The sequence below is a fragment of the Labeo rohita genome, chromosome 24, assembly GCF_022985175.1.
Source record: "Labeo rohita strain BAU-BD-2019 chromosome 24, IGBB_LRoh.1.0, whole genome shotgun sequence".
In the NCBI taxonomy this organism is placed as follows: domain Eukaryota; kingdom Metazoa; phylum Chordata; class Actinopteri; order Cypriniformes; family Cyprinidae; genus Labeo; species Labeo rohita.
In genome coordinates this window covers 11,480,123-11,501,688 of record NC_066892.1, presented here as the reverse complement: position 1 = coordinate 11,501,688, position 21,566 = coordinate 11,480,123, and the positions used below count along the sequence as shown (strand labels likewise).

General features: G+C 32.9%; 2 protein-coding genes across 8 annotated transcripts in view; one reads left to right on the top strand and one right to left on the bottom strand.

Annotated features, from left to right (window-relative positions):
• Positions 1 to 3,866, bottom strand: part of pde7a (phosphodiesterase 7A) — a 42,975-nt gene extending 39,109 nt beyond the window's left edge. For 5 of the 6 annotated variants that reach the window (XM_051098282.1, XM_051098283.1, XM_051098284.1 and 2 more), the window contains exon 1: positions 2,787 to 3,865. In XM_051098282.1, the coding sequence (XP_050954239.1) occupies positions 2,787 to 2,924 (138 nt within the window). In that variant the 5' untranslated portion in view covers positions 2,925 to 3,865. Of the gene's footprint in view, positions 1 to 2,786 lie in introns of all 6 variants that reach the window. The other variant, XM_051098281.1, reaches the window with a different exon arrangement.
• Positions 3,867 to 8,939: 5,073 nt separating this feature from the next.
• dnajc5b (DnaJ (Hsp40) homolog, subfamily C, member 5 beta) lies at positions 8,940 to 20,267 on the top strand. Of its 2 annotated transcripts, XM_051098309.1 has the most exons (7): positions 9,003 to 9,058; positions 9,137 to 9,238; positions 9,335 to 9,423; positions 10,372 to 10,494; positions 13,641 to 13,854; positions 15,719 to 15,893; positions 19,998 to 20,267. In XM_051098309.1, the coding sequence occupies exons 4-7, from the start codon at positions 10,388 to 10,390 to the stop codon at positions 20,081 to 20,083; spliced, it is 582 nt and encodes a 193-aa protein (XP_050954266.1). In that variant the 5' UTR covers positions 9,003 to 9,058; positions 9,137 to 9,238; positions 9,335 to 9,423; positions 10,372 to 10,387; the 3' UTR covers positions 20,084 to 20,267. The 2 variants fall into 2 exon arrangements, with proteins under 2 accessions (XP_050954265.1, XP_050954266.1); XM_051098308.1 differs by having other exon boundaries at positions 8,940 to 9,238.
• The last annotated feature ends 1,299 nt before the right edge of the window (positions 20,268 to 21,566 follow it).

Below are 21,566 nucleotides of genomic sequence, written 5' to 3'. Positions count from 1 at the left end.
CAGACAGAGATAAGGGACAAATGCTTTTTGCACAAAGCTTGCCAAAGCAATGCCATTAAGAGAGGCAAACAGGTCTCGATGCATTCTGGGTCAAACTCCCAATGGACCTCAAAATTGTATTAAAAACCAAGGGAAACAATTATTCCGCTGGCAGAACACCTGTTAGCATGGAGAGCGAGTCCGGAAAATCTATGATACAATGCTAATGCGGTTATTGTTGTTCTTTACAACAACTGCAACCATTCAGCCATCACTCGTTTGACTAGAAAAGCAGTAGCCAAATGCATTTGCATATGATTGACTTAAGAGTTGCTGATAGCATCTGGTAGACTCAGACAACCAGGGGCAGTTGAGGCAATACACTGGACAGAAGGGTTATCTAATCTAACTCCCAATACAAGCGGTTGCTTGGTGACATGACCCTTATTATTGACTGACTACATCTTAAATTCTAGGCCTCTGGGCCCTGCAGGGCTTCTTTCACTAGCTAAGCATGTTATCTCTCGCTGTGCGAGCTTGCTGCAAGACTAGTGAATTTATCATGTACTTTATCAAGTACAGTGAGTGACAATCCTTTGACCCGGAGATATGCCTTATCTCTCATTAAAGATTCAGTACAGGCAGATGATAGATTAAAGTTCGTGTTAAAAGCGTATGCGCCGCCTTTATACTCGATATCTAGCACGTGATAGCACTGTATTACTCAATGCGCAAGCAACCGTTTTACAGCTTCATTGCTTTATATTTATTTTAAAAAGCATGCACTTTATATCCATTTCAACATGCATAAAAAGGCAAGCAATGCTACTCAACCCTTTAAAGCTTACTGTATATGATATATGCATTTCTAAAGCCTTTATATTATTATAAAAACTGCTGAGAACCTGTTTCACACACATCTACTACATTTTCTGATGTAATTTCTTACAGGGTTTGCACTTACATCACGACTTGGTCAGTTACCAGGATGCGCGGCCATATTAGCGATACTCGGATGTAAACAACAGCATGGATTGCGCGGTTAACGTACTACTGAATATGTTGTTCTGCTAATTTATGCTGTTTAAACCATGGAAGATATGTGCAGAAGCGGCTAAATCATATAAAGTATGACTTTATAAGCAAGAAAAGGGCACAATATTTTGACAAACTACATTTATAGGTGGTAAAGATACATACAGGCAATATTAATTAACATATTAGCCTATTTTTTCACCTACATGACTGGAAATAAGAACAAACACGAATGTTGTCAAGATTCTTGCCTTGGAAATCCCAGTTCAGTTTGGCCAAACACAAACGCCTTTTGTTCCTTAGTTTTTTGCACTCTTCTCCTTGATTTGTTATAACCTTTGGCAGTCTATTGGACTCCGAATGTTTTTCATTGTCTGACTGACCAAAACATGACAATAATTGACCATTGTCAGCAGCGATAATCAGCAAAATATGCGAGTTTCGTTTGGTTCAGTGGCATTGTTTACATTCAGCACTGCCAATATGGCCGACTGATGATGCGTCATGAAAACACTAGTAGTTGTAGTCATAAAACTAGTGACAACTGATGTTTATATGCAAGTAGTCTGCTTTACTGTTATAAAAATTTCACTTAACTACATTACAAGCCCTGAAAATTCTATTTGTGACCATATAAATTGCATATTTTGCTCAGTTTGCTCTGAGGTATTTTTCTTCCTCACAAAGTGATACAAAAACACATACACAAACTTGTTAACCAAAGGTTCAAGAAACAGTTTCATTAAAACACACACACACATTTTTCTGACTATTATTTCACGTGTCAGGCTTCACATGGGTTAAAAGCACCATATGAATCACTCAGCTTCTTAGAGTAGCAGAGAAACACCTAAAATCTCCCCAGTTGACACTGAGTAACAAGTTGCATGAGGGCTTGTCCAAGAGAATCCCCAACAAATTCAAACATTGTGTGTGTGTGTGTGTGAGGGGGAGAGTGACACACTTTCAGCCTGAAAAGACTGTCAGCATGTGGCCCAAAGGGACAACAAAACATATTTTGTGTTGCCAACACCGCAGTATGACAGCGACAACAGACAATTAGGGAAAATAACGCTGTCTCTTGTCAAGCCCTGACACTTGGGGACTTCTGAGTAAATAAATCAAGACCCTGAACAAGCACAAGAATAATTGAGCATGGACAGAAATTGGGCCTCGTCTCAAAACCTTGCGAGCTGCCTACACAGTAGGGATGAGAACCGAGAATCGTTTGCGTTAACAGTTCACGAATGTGAATACCGCCAAAACAGTCTGAATCTGCATCACGAAACATATCATGTATTCCCGAGAGAATGACTCTTAGGATCCGGTTCTTTTTAGTGAATCAATGAATCAGTTTGAATGGCTGCAGAATTAATTCGAACCAGATTCGCCAATTACTTACGTTATAATGTACTTAAGGTTCACGAGGCAACTAATAGTAAAAGATACGCATTATTATTGACATTTATTGCGGCGTTCTAAAAAATAATTACATTAATGCATTATCAATCGTTAAAAAGCCATTTGATAACAGAGCAATAAAAGCAACATGAATTACATTTCCTTCCTCCAAATATTTCTTTAAAAGCACTAAATCTGCAGTAATAAATCCTACACGTAAATCGGAACAGAAGTGTTCAATTCAAATTTTTGAGCATCATCCGAACATTCGAATGATTCGAAGCAACGTTCGAAACGCGCGTCTGATTCTCCAGGTAACGTTAGGCAGCTCGCTAGGTTTTGACACACAGCCAGAATGTTTGGTTCTTTACCTGTGACAGCTGCCTCGGGTCGGGGGCTCCGAATAAAGAGGAACTGGAGCTGAAACTAATGGCTCCCCTCCGGCTGAGAACATGTTTGGGAACCGGCCTGTCTAGAGGCAAAACCGGTAACTGATAACATAATTCCATTGAATAATATCAACGCTATGGATCCGGATCAAAAATAATTCAAACCCGCCGAAAGAAAAGTAGTAAAATAATCAAAGCAATCAAAAGAAGGCGGAGAGGAGAACTTGCATGGAACTTGAGCGCTGTTTGCAACTCTCAAAAAGCACGGGAATCCCCTCTCCTTTAAATTGCAAATAAAAAACTATCAGTTTAAATGCTCAAGAGGCGAAGTGCTTCATTTTGTTCGGATCGATCTGGTTCTTGCGCACACCGCCGTCATTATTGATATGGTCCATATTTCCCCACGCGCGTGTCTCGTGCTCCATTTCACTCGATTTTTATTCATCAGGCTCGTTTTTTCTTCCGTTCTTCTCCCTTTTCCCATGCACAGACCACGGCCTGCGGGACGACGAGGCCTCTCCTCTATCTTTTTAGTATCTTTAGAAAAAAATGCTTCCTCATTTTTTAAACTCCGTCCAGTCGTGAATCATCATCATCGTGCAAATGGCTCCGCAGTCTCGTCTCCCAAATTAAAACAAAAGGCATGACCACTTCAAGCCCCGATGCCGATGCTTGGAAGAGAAATCCTGCGAATATCTGAATAAATGTACGTGAACTTGTATGCGTTTAACGACGGATTTCATTCAAGCTCTGCGCTGCAGGAACATTTATTCTCCCTCTCTCATTTTTTCTCAATGCAGACACACAGATAGCACCCGTAATTCAGCACACACTCAATGCAGCACTGTATATTAACCAGAAGAAAGTGGCCTTGGTGGAATAAAAACACGCCCCGCGACCACGCCGTGCGTGTGTTGGCACATGCTGTTCGGTCAGTGTCAAAAAGAAAACGCAAAACGGGAAAGAAATTACGCTGATTACATACGACAGTCTCAGTTAGTCCTGAACATTGCAAGCTGTTTCCGAACATGCACCACCTGCGAAAGAGATGGGGTTGTACAGAAAGCGTTCGCAAAACGTCCTCGTCTCTCTGAGCTAATAGACGCGCTGCGGTACATGTAACGCGCGTTCCCATTGGACCGCGCCTAACAGCGATTTTGAAACGGCGGATCTCATTGGCGCTGCTTTCAAGACTGATTTATGCACTCGTTCACTGACTGTACGGACCTCAACAAGGGTATTCCACTACAACGGGGTTTGCCCTGCAGCCGGTCTACATCATTGCCAGTGATTACCTTTTCTCGGTATGACTCATCCAGTTATTCGTGAGCAATGAGCCACTGTTAACTTCTCTCAATAATAAAACCCATGAGTAAACGTTTTTTTTTTTCTTTCTGAAGAACATTTCACTCTTAGTTGTTCTTTCTCATTTTCAAGGACCCTGCTGAAAAACACATCTTACGTGCTTTCATTGCCTGATCAGTGGTTGTTCAGACCAACTGACCATGCTAAAACCATGCTGAGAGACCATCTATGAACACCAAACCATCATTTAGCTGGGTAAAGAAACCTGGCAATCAAATCCACTGTGAACTAAATATAGCGTACCTGTAGGCCAATGTAATGCCAGATTCATGTGATTTACATTCACGCATTTAGCAGGTGCTTTTATACAAGAGGCTTACAAAAGAGGAACAGAAAGCCAACAATGTTCGTAATATAAAATGCCAGGTTTATGTGACAACTAAATCAGGAAGCAAGCAAAGATGAGTGATGCTCCTCTAATTTGTGACCCTGGACCACAAAACCAGGGTCAATTTTTTGAAATTGAGATTTGTACAATTGTTTTATTGTTAGGACAATATTTGAATGAGAATCTGAAATCTGAGGGCGCATCAAAATATTGAGAAAATCGCCTTTAAAGTTCACATAAGGTTCTTAGCAATGCATATTACTAATCAAAAATTACGTTTTGATATATTTACATATACAAATAGTAAATTTACAAAATATCTTCATGGAACATGATCTTTACTTAATATCCTAATGATTTTTGGCATAAAAGAAAAATGGATTATTCTGACCCATGTAGTTTTGGCTATTGCTACAAATATACCCGTGCTACTTATGACTGGTTTATGTATTACACATAAACTCATTTCTTTTTTCCAGTTTTGCCGTTACAGTGTTTGTTTGCTAAAGATGTGTACGTGTACCGCAGAGAACTTTGTAAGTTTAAACAATAAGTATGTTGTCAGGCATTACCAGATAATTGCATGACAACACATAGTCAATAGCAGTCTCTAAGTATCACATTGTGTGCAATTAGTAACGCACTTTACAAAGTCATAATCATAAACTAAGGCTTTGGGTACAGTTTCAACAAAAACAGTAATGTTAAAAATACAGGTTTACTAACTGAAATTCATCTTAAAAGTAATTGTGTGAGCCAAACAGTACACACTTTTAAAAAAAGAAAAGTTCTTTATTACCATTAATGGCTCCATAACTAACATTTAAAGAGACAGTTCACCCAAAAATGAAAATTCTGTCATTAATTACTCACCCTCATGTTGCTCCTAACCTGTAAGACCTTCATTCATCTTCGAAACATAAATTTTGATATTTTTTAAAAATCTTAGAGCTTTCTGACTAGTGTTGCCAAGTCTGCGGTTTTCCCGCAGAACTGGGCTACTTTAACACTGTTGCCCCAAAAACGTGGTATTTGTCCTCTGGAATGCGAATTTTAAAAACATGTATTTTACCCAGTGGAACGTGACTTTTAAGGGGAGACATGGGCTACTTTTGAGTAACAATTAGGCGGGTTTTGTTGTGGCAACCTGGCAACCCTGGTTCTGACCCTGCATAGACACCAATGCAACTGACACGTTCAAGACAAAGAGAGATTTCATCAAAAATCTTAAATCTTAATCTGATTTCTGAAGGTCTTACAGGTTTGGAACGACATGAGGGTTGATTAATGAAAGAATTTTCTATTAATGAACTATTCCTCTAAAAAAATATAGGTTTCACATCAATGCCATATAGAGAACCATTTTTGGGTTCACCAAAGAACCTTTCTTTTATGAACCATTTTTTCTGAGCACTTGATTGATTTAAAGGATTTTTTTTCACTTTTGTGCAATGGAAAGATTCCATGGATCCATCAGTCCCAATAAAGAACCTGAATTTTTAGTGCACAAAAGCTGCTTTATAGTGGAAAATGTTCTTAACACTTCTAAACTCTTCACTGAAATGTTCTCTGAGGAACAAAAATGGTTCATCTATGTAATTACTTACCATTATCCTTTCTTTTGCAATCACATAAGCAGGCCTTTACCTAGAAGCAAAATAATCAAATACGACCCACTCTGTGCAAGTTCAGCCCACACTTTGGGTCATTTAAATTCGTCAAGTCAAAGCTTTAAGTCGTAAAGCTTTGCAGTGTTAGCAAATGTTTTAACTTGAGTTGCTGGAGACCAGGGGACAATAGTGAACTGTGCCATGGCAACAGAGGCCATATGCCAGTAGTGAGTATAATTACTCCGTCCCACCCCCTCCCCACCACTTACAATACAATTCTGCACAACCAAACCCCACACCATGCAGTCCTAATCCGTTTCTAGGCATCCTGAATATACACGGCCAAATCACACAGATTACTAGAGTGCTTTACCCCACCGGAACTTCTTGGAAATATTATACAAAAGCTTTGAGATTATTTTCATCTGTGCATTGTTGATATACTACAGGTTCTTGTACGTTTTGCCTAAAAAAACATAGAAAGCAAACACGACGCACTTAACAAGATAAGACGTCTGGCATCATGCCTATGTAGTTATTAACAGATCTGTTCATTCATTTACTTTTACAATAGAGTTTAATCAGTGTCAAGGACCGCTTCCCGTCCACTACCGGTGGCCCCCGCGTGCTGCTCATTTGGGAGTCTCACATTTCCTGACTGAGGGGCAATCATTTCATTAATGGTTTGTTTCTGAGGCTTAGTTTGCCACAAATGCTGCTCCCCAGGCAGACGTGCTTTGCAGGAACAGCCTCCTGAGGAGACAATGATGAGGGGTGGCGAGCAGCACACCTGCTAATTCCCCTCGAGACTCCATGTATCCACTTGCAATACGACCCTGTGCTATGCAGCAGTCATCAGGAGACCATAAACAAGGGGAGCGCTGGCATAATTGATACTGCTGGTTGACGTCAACCGGCCCACTGGTGACTTCCTCGCTGTTTTGACTGCTGCATGTGGTTTTGTAAAAAAAAAAAAAAAAAAAAAATTAGATTTTTTAGAGTATTTAACAGTTTTGTCTTCTGTTTTATACAATTTCTATGCATAATTTAAACAGATGTACAACTGTGCAATATTTTTGCATTTTTAAAATGGTGAGTGAAAAGAGTGCTCTAAATTAAAAACACTATCTTTACAACAAGTAAGCAAGTTTTTACATTAACTGCTGGTAGAATAAAATTTGTGCTCAGTTGCCATCTTGTGGTGATGCAAGATAAGTGCTTTTTTTTTTTTTGCTTTAGAACCGAAGTTGCAAAAATGCAGATATTTTCCTAATTTATTTTCAGATTTAAAATAAATAAATAAATTATATATATATATATATATATATATATATAAACACACACACACACACATAGTATTAAAATGAATAAATAATACACGTGAGTAGAAATAAATGCAGATATTTTCCAAATTTATTTTACATTTAAACACACACACAGACACACACACACATGTCTGGTTTATTATCCTTGTGGGGACTCTCCATAGGTGCAATAGTTTTTATACTCTCCACACTGTATTTTCTATCCCCTTACCCTAACCCTACCCCTAAACCTAACCCTTACAGAAAACTTTCTGCATTTTTACTTTGTCAAAAAAACTCATTCTGTATGATTTATAAGCTTTTGTACCCATGGGGACCTCAAATTAGGTCCCCACGGTGACACTAGTCCCCATGAGTCTGTGTGTATTCAGGTTTAGGTCCCCACAAGGATTTAAAAACAAGTCCACACACACACACACATATATATTTTTTTTGTTTTGTTTAATATATATATATATATATATATATATATATGTGTGTGTGTGTGTGTGTGTGTGTGTGTGTGTGTAAAGAATAAATAAATACTACCAAAGTTACACTACTACTGTGAGTAGAAATAAATGCAGATATTTTCCAAATTAATTTTACAATAAAAAACATCTATATGTATATATATATATATATATATGTATATATATATACACACACACACACACACACATGCACACACACACACATCGTATTAAAAATAAATACAACCAAAGTTACACTACTACTGTGAGTAGAAATAAATGCAGATATTTTCCAAATTTATTTTATGATATATATATACAAACACACACACACACACACACATTATATTGTATTGTACACATACACAAAATGCAGATATTTTTTACTTTTACGAACTTTGTTACTTTACGAAAATTTATAATATTCATTTTTACTGTATAAATTGAATAATATGTAATACATACAATATAATATATAAAACATTTTAGGATGTGTTTTACTCGCTCAAGCACGATAATATAATATGTGGGCGTCTGTGGCATCTAAAAAACATACGGAAAACTCCTGCTTTAGCATATATTATATTTCTGAAAAAATGTGAAATGATAAAAAAATGACTGAAAAAATAAAATTATGTAACTCGGTTAATAAATAATGTTTGACAGCGTCTCTGATCTGATCACTTTTTCATCATATACAATTCACTATTTTATGCTTTTAAAGCTACAAAATGAATGTTAAAACATAATTTTACTATTATTTAAGTGTTCTAATTATATGCACTGACATATATTTACCTACTAATAAAGCGTAAAATAATACATTTCGTTTTTCTTTCACAAACAGTTCAGTTTGTTCACAAATATCTTTGAATATCTTTAGTTCCTTGCAATATACAGTGGCAAAAATACGAATAACATCGTTCTAAACATCGTTCTAACATTCTTCTAAACATTTTATTATTTTATTATTATTATTATTATTATTATTATTTGAGACGCGAATAATTATCAGAATTTTATATTTTACAGTCTTTGCACATACAAAGTAGTTTTGTTGAACGTGTATTTGGACGTCACCACGTTTGTCACACTAGGTATTGAACACAGCAAATACAGAAGGACACCACAAGATGGCGATCTTGCATTAGCAAGAAAATGCGTCAAATCGAGGGTATTCATGGACGCACACGATGTAAGACTCTAGCTAAAAGTTGTATAGACATAAAACCTAACCTTTTATCCTTTCCAGTCCTCATCATGCAGGTTTTAAAATCAGTAATGGAAGACAACGTAGGCTCATCCTCAGAAACAGTGGTTATCAAACAGCTTCCACCTTCTGCTCAAGCACCAGGTACTGAAACCTAATGAACCTTGTTGGTAACCATGTTAAACTGGCCTAAAGTTACCTGAGCTCATGACTAGTTCCATGTATAATTCATTCCCTCAGTAATCTACTCACCTTCAGAGAAGGAATCTGACTCCATAATCCTGTCTACCTGCCCTGGTGAAGGACTTAAGTTTGGAGTCTGTTAACAGGTAAGAAAACTAATGATCTTCTGTGGGATTTAGAGCAGCATTGCACTAGTGATTTTTTGCTTTTTACTTCTACAGCCAGCCACTGTAAAGCTCAATAGAGATATGAAGGCTGCATAATTTTTAGAACTAGTTAATATTCCATGAAGGCTCATTACAAAAGATGGAATTATTCAGGGGTGCCGGTTGGAGGTTATCAGAGAATCCATGTCAAACTCTTGTTTTGGACAGGTGTATATATATTCTCTGTAATAACCTTCTAACGGATGTCTTTTCTTACAAACAGAGCACTTATGTAAACAAAAAGTCATGTCTGGGTTGATGTGGAAAGAGTGACGTTGTAAGTCTCAAACCAAACGTCATTTCCCTCCAAACACAGAATGTTCCTGAGTTGTTTTCCGCTTGGGTATTTTTTGGTGAACAAAGTAAGAATGTTCTGGGAATGTTTTGTTGTTTCTTCTTAAGCAAAACCTAACCTTCCCAAACGTTGTAGGGAGTTTTTTGAGACCTTTTGTGACAAAATAAAGGGAACCTACAGAGAAACTTCCCTTTTTTTTTTTTTTAGGTTATAGTTTTATAACCAAAAGCTAACCTTCATAGAACATTGCAGGGATGTTTTTTGTGACAACCTGAGGAGAACCAACTCAGGATGTTTCCTAATGGTTATTTCTAGGTTTTATTTTTAATAACCAAAAACTAACATTCCCAAAAAGTTGCATGGAGTTTTTTTTTGTGACAACCTAAATGGAACCTACACAACATACCCTAATGGTTTTAGCTTTTAACTTTATTTTTTAACTATTTTAATTTTCATTATAACATTCCCAGAACATTCTGTCAACCAAAAACTAATAGCTTGGTTGTATCTTATTCACCTTCCAGGTGAACTGTATACCTGACCTACTGTCTTATCCAATTTATTACTAGTTTCTTTGTTTCTTTGATGTTTAGGTAATGGTTTAAGATCATGGCTGAACAAAGGCAACGGGCCCTGTCTACATCAGGAGAGGCTCTTTACCAGGTTCTTGGCCTTGACAAGAACTGCACTCATGATGACATCAAGAGGTCCTACAGGTAAGACGTGATTCACATACCTGTTTGTCCCAAGGTTTTGATTATTAGGTAAGAAGTCTGGATTCTACTCGGGGTGAATGAGAGAGCAAAGGATAGAGAAAGTGCCAAACTGCAGCTCATTCCTCTAGAATCTCAGCCTTCAGTTGCAGTGGAGCTGCATGAATATAATATGACTTCCACAAAACTAAAATATTTATTATGCTGAACAGATGGCATCCCATATTTTACTGGGATCAGGAATGATGAAGGAATCTTAGATACGAGAGCATGTTCAGGGGTGCAAGACGTGTGCATGAATGATTCTGCACTATAATTTACATAGCGCCATGGAAATATGCCAACCTTGCCTTTGGTGGTAATATCTTGGCGCTGACATCATAACTTGCTGGTTTCACTTGTCAGTTGGTTTAACAAAATATTACGCTGCAGCAGAACAGGGCAATCTGGGAAAACCGGAGAAAAAAATATTAATAGCCTCATTCTTTGAGATATATATATGCACACATCACATAGGAGAATATGTATGTATGTATGACTAATAATTGAAGAGTTCCAGTGCAAAAAGCCTCTAACAGCCATCTTGGTCAAAAATGAAATGACGATACTGAGTGAATGCTCTCTGCACATAGTATATGTTCATCAAGTACTTTAACTTCAAATGCTCTAAATACCAGCCTAAACCCATTTGGAAATACCAGTACTTACATAGAAACCTATACATAGTAGCCAGAACGAGGTCGGACATGCTTAGAGGTTTTTGCATCTGAACTCTTGATGTATATACATTTAGGGCTAATACAATACCAATTTTTACAGATCAAGCAGAAAGATAACCAATATTTTTAACAAGTATATATATATATGTATATATAATTATTGCTCTGACAAAAACTTATCGGCAAATCAGTTTTGAAAATGGTCCATAAATGGCCAGACCGATAATCGATCAACCCTTAATATACGTTTATGATATTTTTTTAATAGTATATATATATATATATATATATATATATATATACACACACTACATACAAAATGCATAAGTTGCAGCCTTGGAAAACTGAAAAGAAAAAAAGTGTATAATATATACTTAATATCGGCAGCAACAAACTGCCAGGTCAAAAGTCGGTCGACCTCTAATATATATTAATAATACTTTTTATAATATGTATATATAATAATAATAATAATAATAATAATAATATATATGTATATATATATATATATATATACACACACACACACACAGATACACACGCACAAGATGTATAAATTGCAGCTGTTCTTGCCTTATAGGACAACTTTGATAATCTTTTTTGATCCACTTTAAATGTTGACTACTGTATATATATTACAGCTTTGGAAAACTGAAAAGAAAAATGTATATACTTAATATCGGCACCGATAATCTGCCAGGCCGAAAGTTGGTGGACCCCTAATATATATTAATAATACTTTTTATAATACATGTATGTGTGTGTGTGTGTGTGTGTGTGTGTGTGTGTGTATATTATATATATATATATATATGTGTGTGTGTGAGTTTTTATATATGCATCTTGTGTGTACATATATATATATATATATATATATATATATATATATATATATATATATGTACACACAAGATGCATATATACAAACACACACACACATATATATATATATATATACACACACGCACACACACAAACTTAATATCAGCACTGATAATCGGCCAGGCCAATATATATTATTTTTTATAATGCGTTTATATATATATATATATATATATATATATATATATAAACATACTATCAGCACCGATAATTGGCCAGGCCAATAATCGGTCATCCCCTAATATACAAGAAACAAGATGTTTAAATTGCAACCTTGGAAAACTGAAAAATAAACTGATAAATAAATATACTTAATATATATATATATATATACTTAATATCCGCATCAATCATTGGCCAGGCTGTTAATTGGTCAACCACTAATATATATGTATAATATTTTTTTATAATACGATTTATTAATTTATGCACAACCTGTTTTGTTTCTGTACCTTGTATGCTAAAATATGAGGGCAACGTGTCGGAGAGCTTCATTAGACAAGTTCATTTCTTACACCATACTGATGTTCCAACAATTATGGAGTCTAATTGTTCTAATTTGCACGTTGTTCAAGGAGGCATTTAAATGGTTAGCATTTTAACAGCACTTGTTTGCTGTTAATGAATATATAATCATCACAACTCTTGCAGACGCCATTGGCTTAATCAAAAATTAACAAGCGAGCGTGCTCGGAGCATTATAAATTATAGATTAAATTTTTTGTTTTTGGTTCAACAAAAAACAAAAAAAAACAAGGAGGGAGACTATGTTCATGTAATGATTTTAGGATTAAAATTCTTCTAAAGATTTCTACTACTTCACAGCAAATACTATAAATATTTATAGTTTGATATCTGATCATCCACAACCATTTTGAGTTTAAGGATATTCCATTTCACAGCGTTATAAAATGTCAAACTCTTCCTTATTGCTGCAGAGACTTTTGAAAAGTGTTTGCGCAGAGTTTGGACATGCTGGCATTCATTCAGAGCAGACCTGAACTGAGTCAGAGACAGAGACATTTGCAATGCACTGCTGGTTCTAATGGGAAGAATGTCAGACTTGGTGACGTCCCTCTCTTCGCCAGCCCTCGTGTGCCGAGGAGCTTTTGGAGGCACTAATGGGGTCTGCGGTCTTGCCGACACATAGACAGGTCAAGCAGCGTGCGCATAAGACAGCTAGCCGCTAAAGATCACACCCTGCTGAGATCATCAAACAGACAGACAGCATTTTAAACTGGCACATGTTAATGAGTCTCCTCTTACTGTGTGTCGGTCCAGAAGTATTTGTGTTTCCTTTTTTAAGCTAATGGCTGTTTTATGTCACTCTCATTAGGGGAATACAAAGAAGTCCACATTCTCAGAGAGATTCTGTATTTCTAAGGTCATTTAAATATACTTCCTGACATTTACATTGATCTTAGGGTCTTTCAATAAGTTCTGTTTCTTACATTTTCATTTCTAAGACTTCTGTGTGATCCTCAGGTTCGTGAATCTCTTAGTAGTCAATTTTTCATTTTTGAATGTCCTCGTCTATTTTTTTTTTAGGAAGCTCGCTTTGAAATATCATCCTGACAAGAACCCCGAGAACCCCGATGCCACTGACAAATTTAAAGAGCTCAACAATGCTCATGCAGTGCTGTCTGACGTCACTAAGAGGAACATTTATGACAAGTACGGCTCCCTGGGTCTGTATGTGTCGCAGCAATTCGGGGAGGAGAATGTGAACACATACTTTATGCTCTCCAGCTGGTGGGCCAAGGTGCGGTATCATTCTTTATTATATTATTTTATCTAATTTGATTTTTATATTTAATTTAATTTAATTTTATTTTATTTAAAATGTCATTATTTTATTGTATTTTTACTTTAATTTAATTTATTTTTTATATTTTATTTTAGATTATTTTTATATTTTATTTTAAACTTTTTTTATTCAATTGTTATTTTATTTTTTATTTTACTATACTGTACATTTTATTAATTTCATTTTATTTTTTTTATATTTTATTTTATTGTAAATTTTATTTTAGTTTATTTTGTGTTTTATTTAAAATGTTTCATTTTACATTTTATTTTATTTCATTTTATTTTATTTTTTATATTTTATTTAAAATGCTATTTCATTTTATGTTGTTTCATATTATATTTATTTTATTTTATATTACTTTTTTATTATTTTATTTTATCAGTAAAAATTTAGCACTTTATGGAACAATTATTTTTATATATTTTTATTTTATATTTTATTTTATTTAAAAATTAATTTATTTTATTTTATTTTTATATTTTATTTTATTTTATTTAAAATTAAATTTTATTTCATTTTATGTTATTTTATTTTTCATATTTATGTATTTATTTATTTTATTTTTTTGTGTGTTTTAATTTAAAATGTTATTTTATTTCATTTTATTTTTTTAGATTTTATTTAAAATGTTATTTTATTTCATTTTATGTTATTTCATATTATTTTATTTTATATTACTTTTTATTTTATTTTATGTTATCAGTAAAAATTTAGCACTTTATGGAACAATTTCATTTTTATATTTTTTAAAATTATATTCAATTTAATTTTATTTTAAATTTTATTTTATTTTTTATATTTTATTTTATTTTAAATGTTATTTTATTTCATCTTATGTTATTTTATTTTTTCATATTTATTTATTTTCATTTTATATTATATATTATTTTATTTTATTTTATTTTATCAGTAAAAAATAGCACTTTAGGGAACAATTTTTGCTTGACCTTACCCTTGAAATCTACTCTTGTTGGTGTAACCTAATATTAATTACATTATATATTAGTCTACCATTTAAAAATAATTTCATTGGTTATTTTGAAAAATAATATATGTAATAATTAAATAATAATATAGATTTTAAAATATTGTTTTAAAAAATAACATCTTTGCAGCTAATTATGTTTTTTCCCCTTCACTTTTCTGCTTTATTCTCGCATTTTTAATTTATATACTAAAACCATGTTTAAATATTTTCATATCATAAAAATGTCATTAACACTTATACGTCAAAAGCATTTATTCACCTTAGTTTAAAAAATTACTATTACATTATTAATTTAAAAAGTTGGATCTGTTTATAATGTTTAATGGACGTTAGCTAATTAACAATAAATTGTATTTTCATTAACTAACTTAAAGTATATTAAATAGTATAACAAATGTACTGCTCATTATTAGTTAATGTATTAACTAATGTTAACTAATAGGACCTTATTGTAAAATGTTACCCAAAAATGTGTAGAAAAAAGACTGTTGTAATGACAGAATTAGACAGAATATTGTACTGTTAACACTGAAAGATGAATAATAGAATATTATTGCAAATCTAATTTATACAATCACAACTACTCACTTAATAGATATATTTTATATTTACATGATAGTATTTATGTTACAGTGTATTTATGTAAGTAATACGTGTAATTAGCAATGGGTTACTTGGTTAACTCTATATTTTTGAACTAAATTATTTAACTTGTAATGTAATATTATATAATACAGACACTGTAATGTGGATGTTTTGAATGCATTTTTATCTCAACTAAACCCTGACACTGTGTGCCTGTCTGATTTTGAACATTCTCATTTATAGGGTCTGTTTGCCATCTGTGGCTTGCTGACAGGTTGCTATTTCTGTTGTTGTCTGTGCTGCTGTTTCAACTGCTGTTGTGGGAAGTGCAAACCGCACACACCTGGAGAAGAGGACCCGGAGTTCTATGTGTCTCCCGAAGACTTGGAGGAGCAGATCCGTACGGACAACGAAAGAGGTAAAAGGACATGCTGACGTGTTCTTCAGGTGGTCACTCTCAGTTTTGAAATAGCAAATGAACACACAACACATCTCAGTCACTCCACATCCAAAAAAAGATGAAAATGGTTAAAAGGAACACATCCTAAAATTACTCCGGCACGTTTTGTTCTTGATAACAGCGACTTTTAAAGTGGAAAGACTTTATAAGACTATTATGCAACGGAATCTAAAATTAATTTCAAAATCGCTTTATATGATAATTTTCTAATTAAAAAATTTATTAAATACTTTAAAAGAACAACAAGCTTTGATGTAGCAGATCATGGCTTATCAGTTGAGGGAAGAGCTTTCAACAAGGTTCAACTAACGTAATAATTCACTCTACATGCAAAAATAAATAGTTGATAGTTCTGAGACAGATGTTTGGATATAATACGTCGTTGTTCTGCCAGTAAGCTGTAGGAGGGGTTTTTTTACATCTTGTGCTGTCGTACCTCACAAAAGTGATAATTACAGTCTGAGTCATTTCTCAAAGTGTGTTTGCATACTAGTTTTTATATAGCATTCCCACAACAAAAATAAACTATGTTTTCGTTTCCTGCATTTGAAAGGCAGCACGCAAGATGATACTGACAAAAAAAGGTCTTGTTTTGTCTTATATTAGATTTAAGCTATGTCTATGTAAAAATACACTGTGGACAAATCAAAGTTGACTTGCGCTTGCATTTTAGCTGAGTTGCATTCACCTAGACAAGCTAAGAACACTAAGCACACAAGATCCCGCTTTTTATACTTAAAAAAGTATAGCATGTAGACACCTGTTTTATGGCATTTATATTAGTGTAGCACATGAAAAAAAGTAAAATAAAAGATTATTATCCATATTAAATTAATATTTTAGCTAACTAGGTGTTTTTTTTAAAGTGTATTTTATCGTCTGTTTCAAATCATTTATATTAGTGTACTACAAAAATTATAGATTCATGTCCACTTAGTATACTACTCAAGCTGTCTCTAAAAACTCTTTTTAGTTCAGCCTACACACTAAATAATAAATTATTTTATTAGTCATATTAAGTAATACTTTTGCAGCTAATTTGGATTATTTTTGTGCTATCTGAAAATATATTTTTACAGTGTATTAGTGTAGCACACACACAAACAAAATGTTTTATAGACTCCTGTTAAAGTCGTATCTTGCTAAAGTAGTCTCTAAAATTTTTGAAAACTACTCTTTTAGTGTTATCTACATGTTAAAAAATATTATATATCAGTCAACCAATTAAAAATAATTGTGTTCATATTAAATAATATTTTTGCAGCTAATTTAGGAGACTTTTTTCAGTGTATTTTATTGTCTGTTTCATAGCATTTCTATTAGTGTAGCACAAAAATAAATAATGAAATAAAACATAATGTTTCATAGACTCATGCCCACTTGATATCCTACAAAAAAAGATTTAGTGCAACCTACACATTAAATATTTAACAGTTTTTTTAATTATTATATTATCATTTTAAATAACACTTTGGCAGCTAATTTAGATTATTTTTTGGGTTACCTGAAAATACATTTTACAGTGTATTTTATTGTATGCTGCAGGGCATTTATATTAGTGTAGCACAAAAAAAAAAAAATAAATAAATAAAACATGATGTTTCATAAACTCATGCCCACTTGATATCCTACTCAAGTTGTCTCTTAATATTTTTAAAAACTCTTTTTAGTGCAACCTACACATTAAATAATAAATAATTGTATTAGTCATATTAAATAACACTTTTGCAGCTAATTTAGATTATTTTGGGGGTTACCTGGAAAATATATTTTTACAGTGCATTTTATTGTCTGCTTTATATATTAGCGTAACACACAAAAAAAAATCAGTAAAATATTTCATAGACTTCTGTTAAGGTCATATTTTGGCGAAGTAGTCTCTAAAAATTTTGAAAACTAGTCTTTTTATTATTTATTATTTATTATTTTTGCAGCTAATTTAGATGTTTTTTTCCAGCATATTTTATTATCATTTATATTAGTATTGCACAAAAATAATTAATAATGGAATAGAAAATAATGTTTCATAGACTCATGCCCACTTGATATCCTGCTCAAGTTGTCTCTAAATATTTTGAAAACTCTTTTTAGAGCAACCTACACATTAAATATTTAATAGTATTTTTTTTATTATATTGTCATATTAGTTACCACTTTTGCAGCTAACTTTATTTTTGGGGTTACCTGAAAATACATTTTTACAGTGTATTTTGTTGTATGCTGCAGAGCATTTATATTAATGTAACGCACCAAAAAAACAATAAAATGTTCCATAAACTCCTGTTAAAGTCATATCTTGCTGAAGTAGTCTCTAAAAAATGTTGAAAACTACTTTTTTAGTGTTATCTACATGTGAAAAAAAAATTATATATTAGTTTACCAATTAAAAAGAATTGTATTATTTATATTAAATAATATTTTGCAGCTAATTTAGGAGATTTTTTTTAACAGTGTATTTTATTTTCTGTTCAAAGCATTTACATTAGTGTAGCACAAAAAAAAAAGAAATAAAAAGTGATGTTTCATAAACTCATGCCCACTTGATATCCTACTCAAGTTGTCTCTTAATATTTTTAAAAACTCTTTTTAGTGCAACCTACACATTAAATAATAAATAATTGTATTAGTCATTAAATGATACTTTTGTAGCTAATTTAGATCATTTTGAGGTTACCTGAAAATATATATTTTACAGTGTACTTTATTGTCTGCTTCATATATTAGCATAACACACAAAAAAAAATCAATAAAATGTTTCATAAACTGCTTTTAAAGTCATATCTTGCCAAAGTGGTCTCTAAAAATTTTAATGTTTATTATATGTTAAATAATATTATTTATTAGTCTACCATGTAAAAATAATTTTGTTACTCATATTAAATAATAATTTTGCAGCTATTTTTAGTGTATTTTATTGTCTGTTTCAAAGCATTTATATTAGTGTAGCACAAACAAAAATAATTAAATAAAAAATGTTTCACATCCTCATGCCCACTTGATATCCTACTCAAGTTGTCTCTAAAAATGTTAAAAACCCTTATTAATGGAACCTACACATTAAATAATAAATAATTTTATTAGTCATATTAAATAATACTTTTTACAGCTAATTGGGTTATATATGGGTTATCTGAAAATGTTTTTACTGTGTATTTTATTATCTGCTTCATAGCATTTATGTTAGTGTAGCACACAAAAAAATCAATAAAATGTTTCATAGACAGAGAAGTAGTCTCTAAAAATTTAGCAAACTGTTTTAGTGTTATCTACATGTTAAATAATATTATATATTAGTCTACCATGTAAAAATAATTTCATTATTCATATTGTTTATATAATCATTTTTGCAGCAAATTTAGGTGGTTTTATTTTTTTTTTTTGTCTTTTAGGGGGTTTTCTGTTTTCTGTTTCATAGCATTTATATTAGTATAGCATACAAAAAAAAAACAATAAAATAAAACAATGTTTCACAGATTCCTATTAAAGTCTTATCTTGCTGAAGTAGTCTGTAAACATTTTGAAAACTATTCTTTTAGTGTTATAGTGTCATGTTAAATGATATTTGTCTACCGTGTAAAAATAATTTTATAAATAAATAATAGTTTGGCAGCTGATTTTTTTATACTACCCAAAAACATATTTTTGTCTTTCACAGCATTTATATTAGTGCAACACAAAGAGGGGAAAAAAATCAATAAAATAAACAATAATATTTCACAGACTTCATATCCTGCTGAAGTAGTCTTTAAAAATCCACCCCTGTGGTCTTTGAATCAGAAAACAGCTAAATAAACTCTCTCAGCATTAGGTAAGCCAGTGGACAGTGGGCTGCCCTTCAAAGCAGTGATACTGAGCCAGCTCAATGAGGTCAGAAAAGTGCAGCCAGCAGGGGCAGGCTAACGGCAGATTGCTGGGACGTCCTTGGAGCGTACAAAACACTTTTCATTTCAGCAGGAAGTTCAATTAGGAGTGTGAAATGGCATGGCATTAGACGCCGTAACCTCTTGTATATTCCATATTGATCATATGTGACCTCTTTTACCTGCGATTTTGCTTTTCCAGATGGCGACACTCCTATTGTCCTGCAGCCAACCAATGCTAGTGAGAAGACCCAGCTGATCGGCGATGGACACAGAACATACACCTAAAAGCAAAGGAGTCACCATAGATATTAATTTTAAAATTCTTTTTGAATGTATTGTTGTCTTTTACAATATACTGTTTATGTTAAGACTGAGAAAGCTAAAACTAGTCAACTTCTTAAGCTTTGTTTAACCGTGCTGTCTGTAAATAACAGATATTATATTTATTCTTATGCTTCATGTGGAATTAAAACTGACAATGTGATAAAACTGATGATGTGTCTCCTTTAAATAATAAATATACACTCAGAATATATCCACAAAATGTAAGATGCAAATCAAATACATAAATCCTAAACTAGGCCTATCGTTTGAGTTGGCGTTTTCCGCCACTGAATTAAAAAAAAAATGTTATTGCGAATTTTGTTTTTTTTTTGTTTTTTTTTTAAATGTCAAAATTCTGACTTTTGCGCGTTTGTACCTCGCAATTCAGACTTTTTTCTCAGAATTGTGAGATATAAACACAATTGCGAGTTATAACGTCCAATTTTGAGGAGAAAAAAGACTGATGTTCTCAGAATTGCAAGTTTATATCTCTACAATTCTGAGAAAAAGTCAGAATGCTGTTTATATCTCACAATTCTGACTTTTTTCTTGCAAATGCGAGTTTGTATCTCACAATTTTGACTTTTTTCTCAGAATTATGAGATATAAACTCACAATTGTGAGTTATAAAGTCCAATTTAGAGGAGAAAAAAAGACTGATATGTTCTCAGAATTGCAAGTTTATATCTTTACAATTTTGAGGAAATGTCAGAATGCTGTTTATATCTCACAATTCTGACTTTTTTCTTGCAAATGCGAGTTTGTATCTCACAATTTTGACTTTTTTCTCAGAATTATGAGATATAAACTCACAATTGTTAGTTATAAAGTCGGCTATGTTCTGTTTTCTGTTCAGAGTTGGACAAATATTGCAATCCTAAGAAAAAAATGTCAGAAGAGTTTATATCTCGCAATTCTGACTTTATAACTAGTAATTATGGGTTTGTGTCACATAATTCTGAGGAAAATGTCAGAATCGTGAGATAAAAAGTCAAAATTACCTTTTTTTCAGTGGCAGAAACGGGCTTCCATACTACATGAATATAGATAGGATGTTTACATTATGGAAGCCCGTTTCCGCCACTGAATAAAAAATAAAAAAAATGTTATTGCGACTTTTTATGTCACAATTCTGACTTTTCTTCTCACAAATGCGAGTTTGTACCTCAGAATTGAGATATAAAGTCCTCATTGCACGTTTATATCTCTACAATTCTAAGAAAAAAGTCAAAAGTGTGAGATATAAATTCGCAATTCTGAGAAAAAAGTCAGAATTGTGAATTTATATCTTACAATTCTGTCTTTATTTCTCACAATTCTAAGTTTTCTGGCAAATGCGAGTTTGTGTCTTGCAATTCTAACTTTTTTCTCAGAATTGAGATATGTGACCCTGGACCACAAAACCAGTCTTAAGTCGCTGGGGTTTATTTGTAGCAATAGCCAA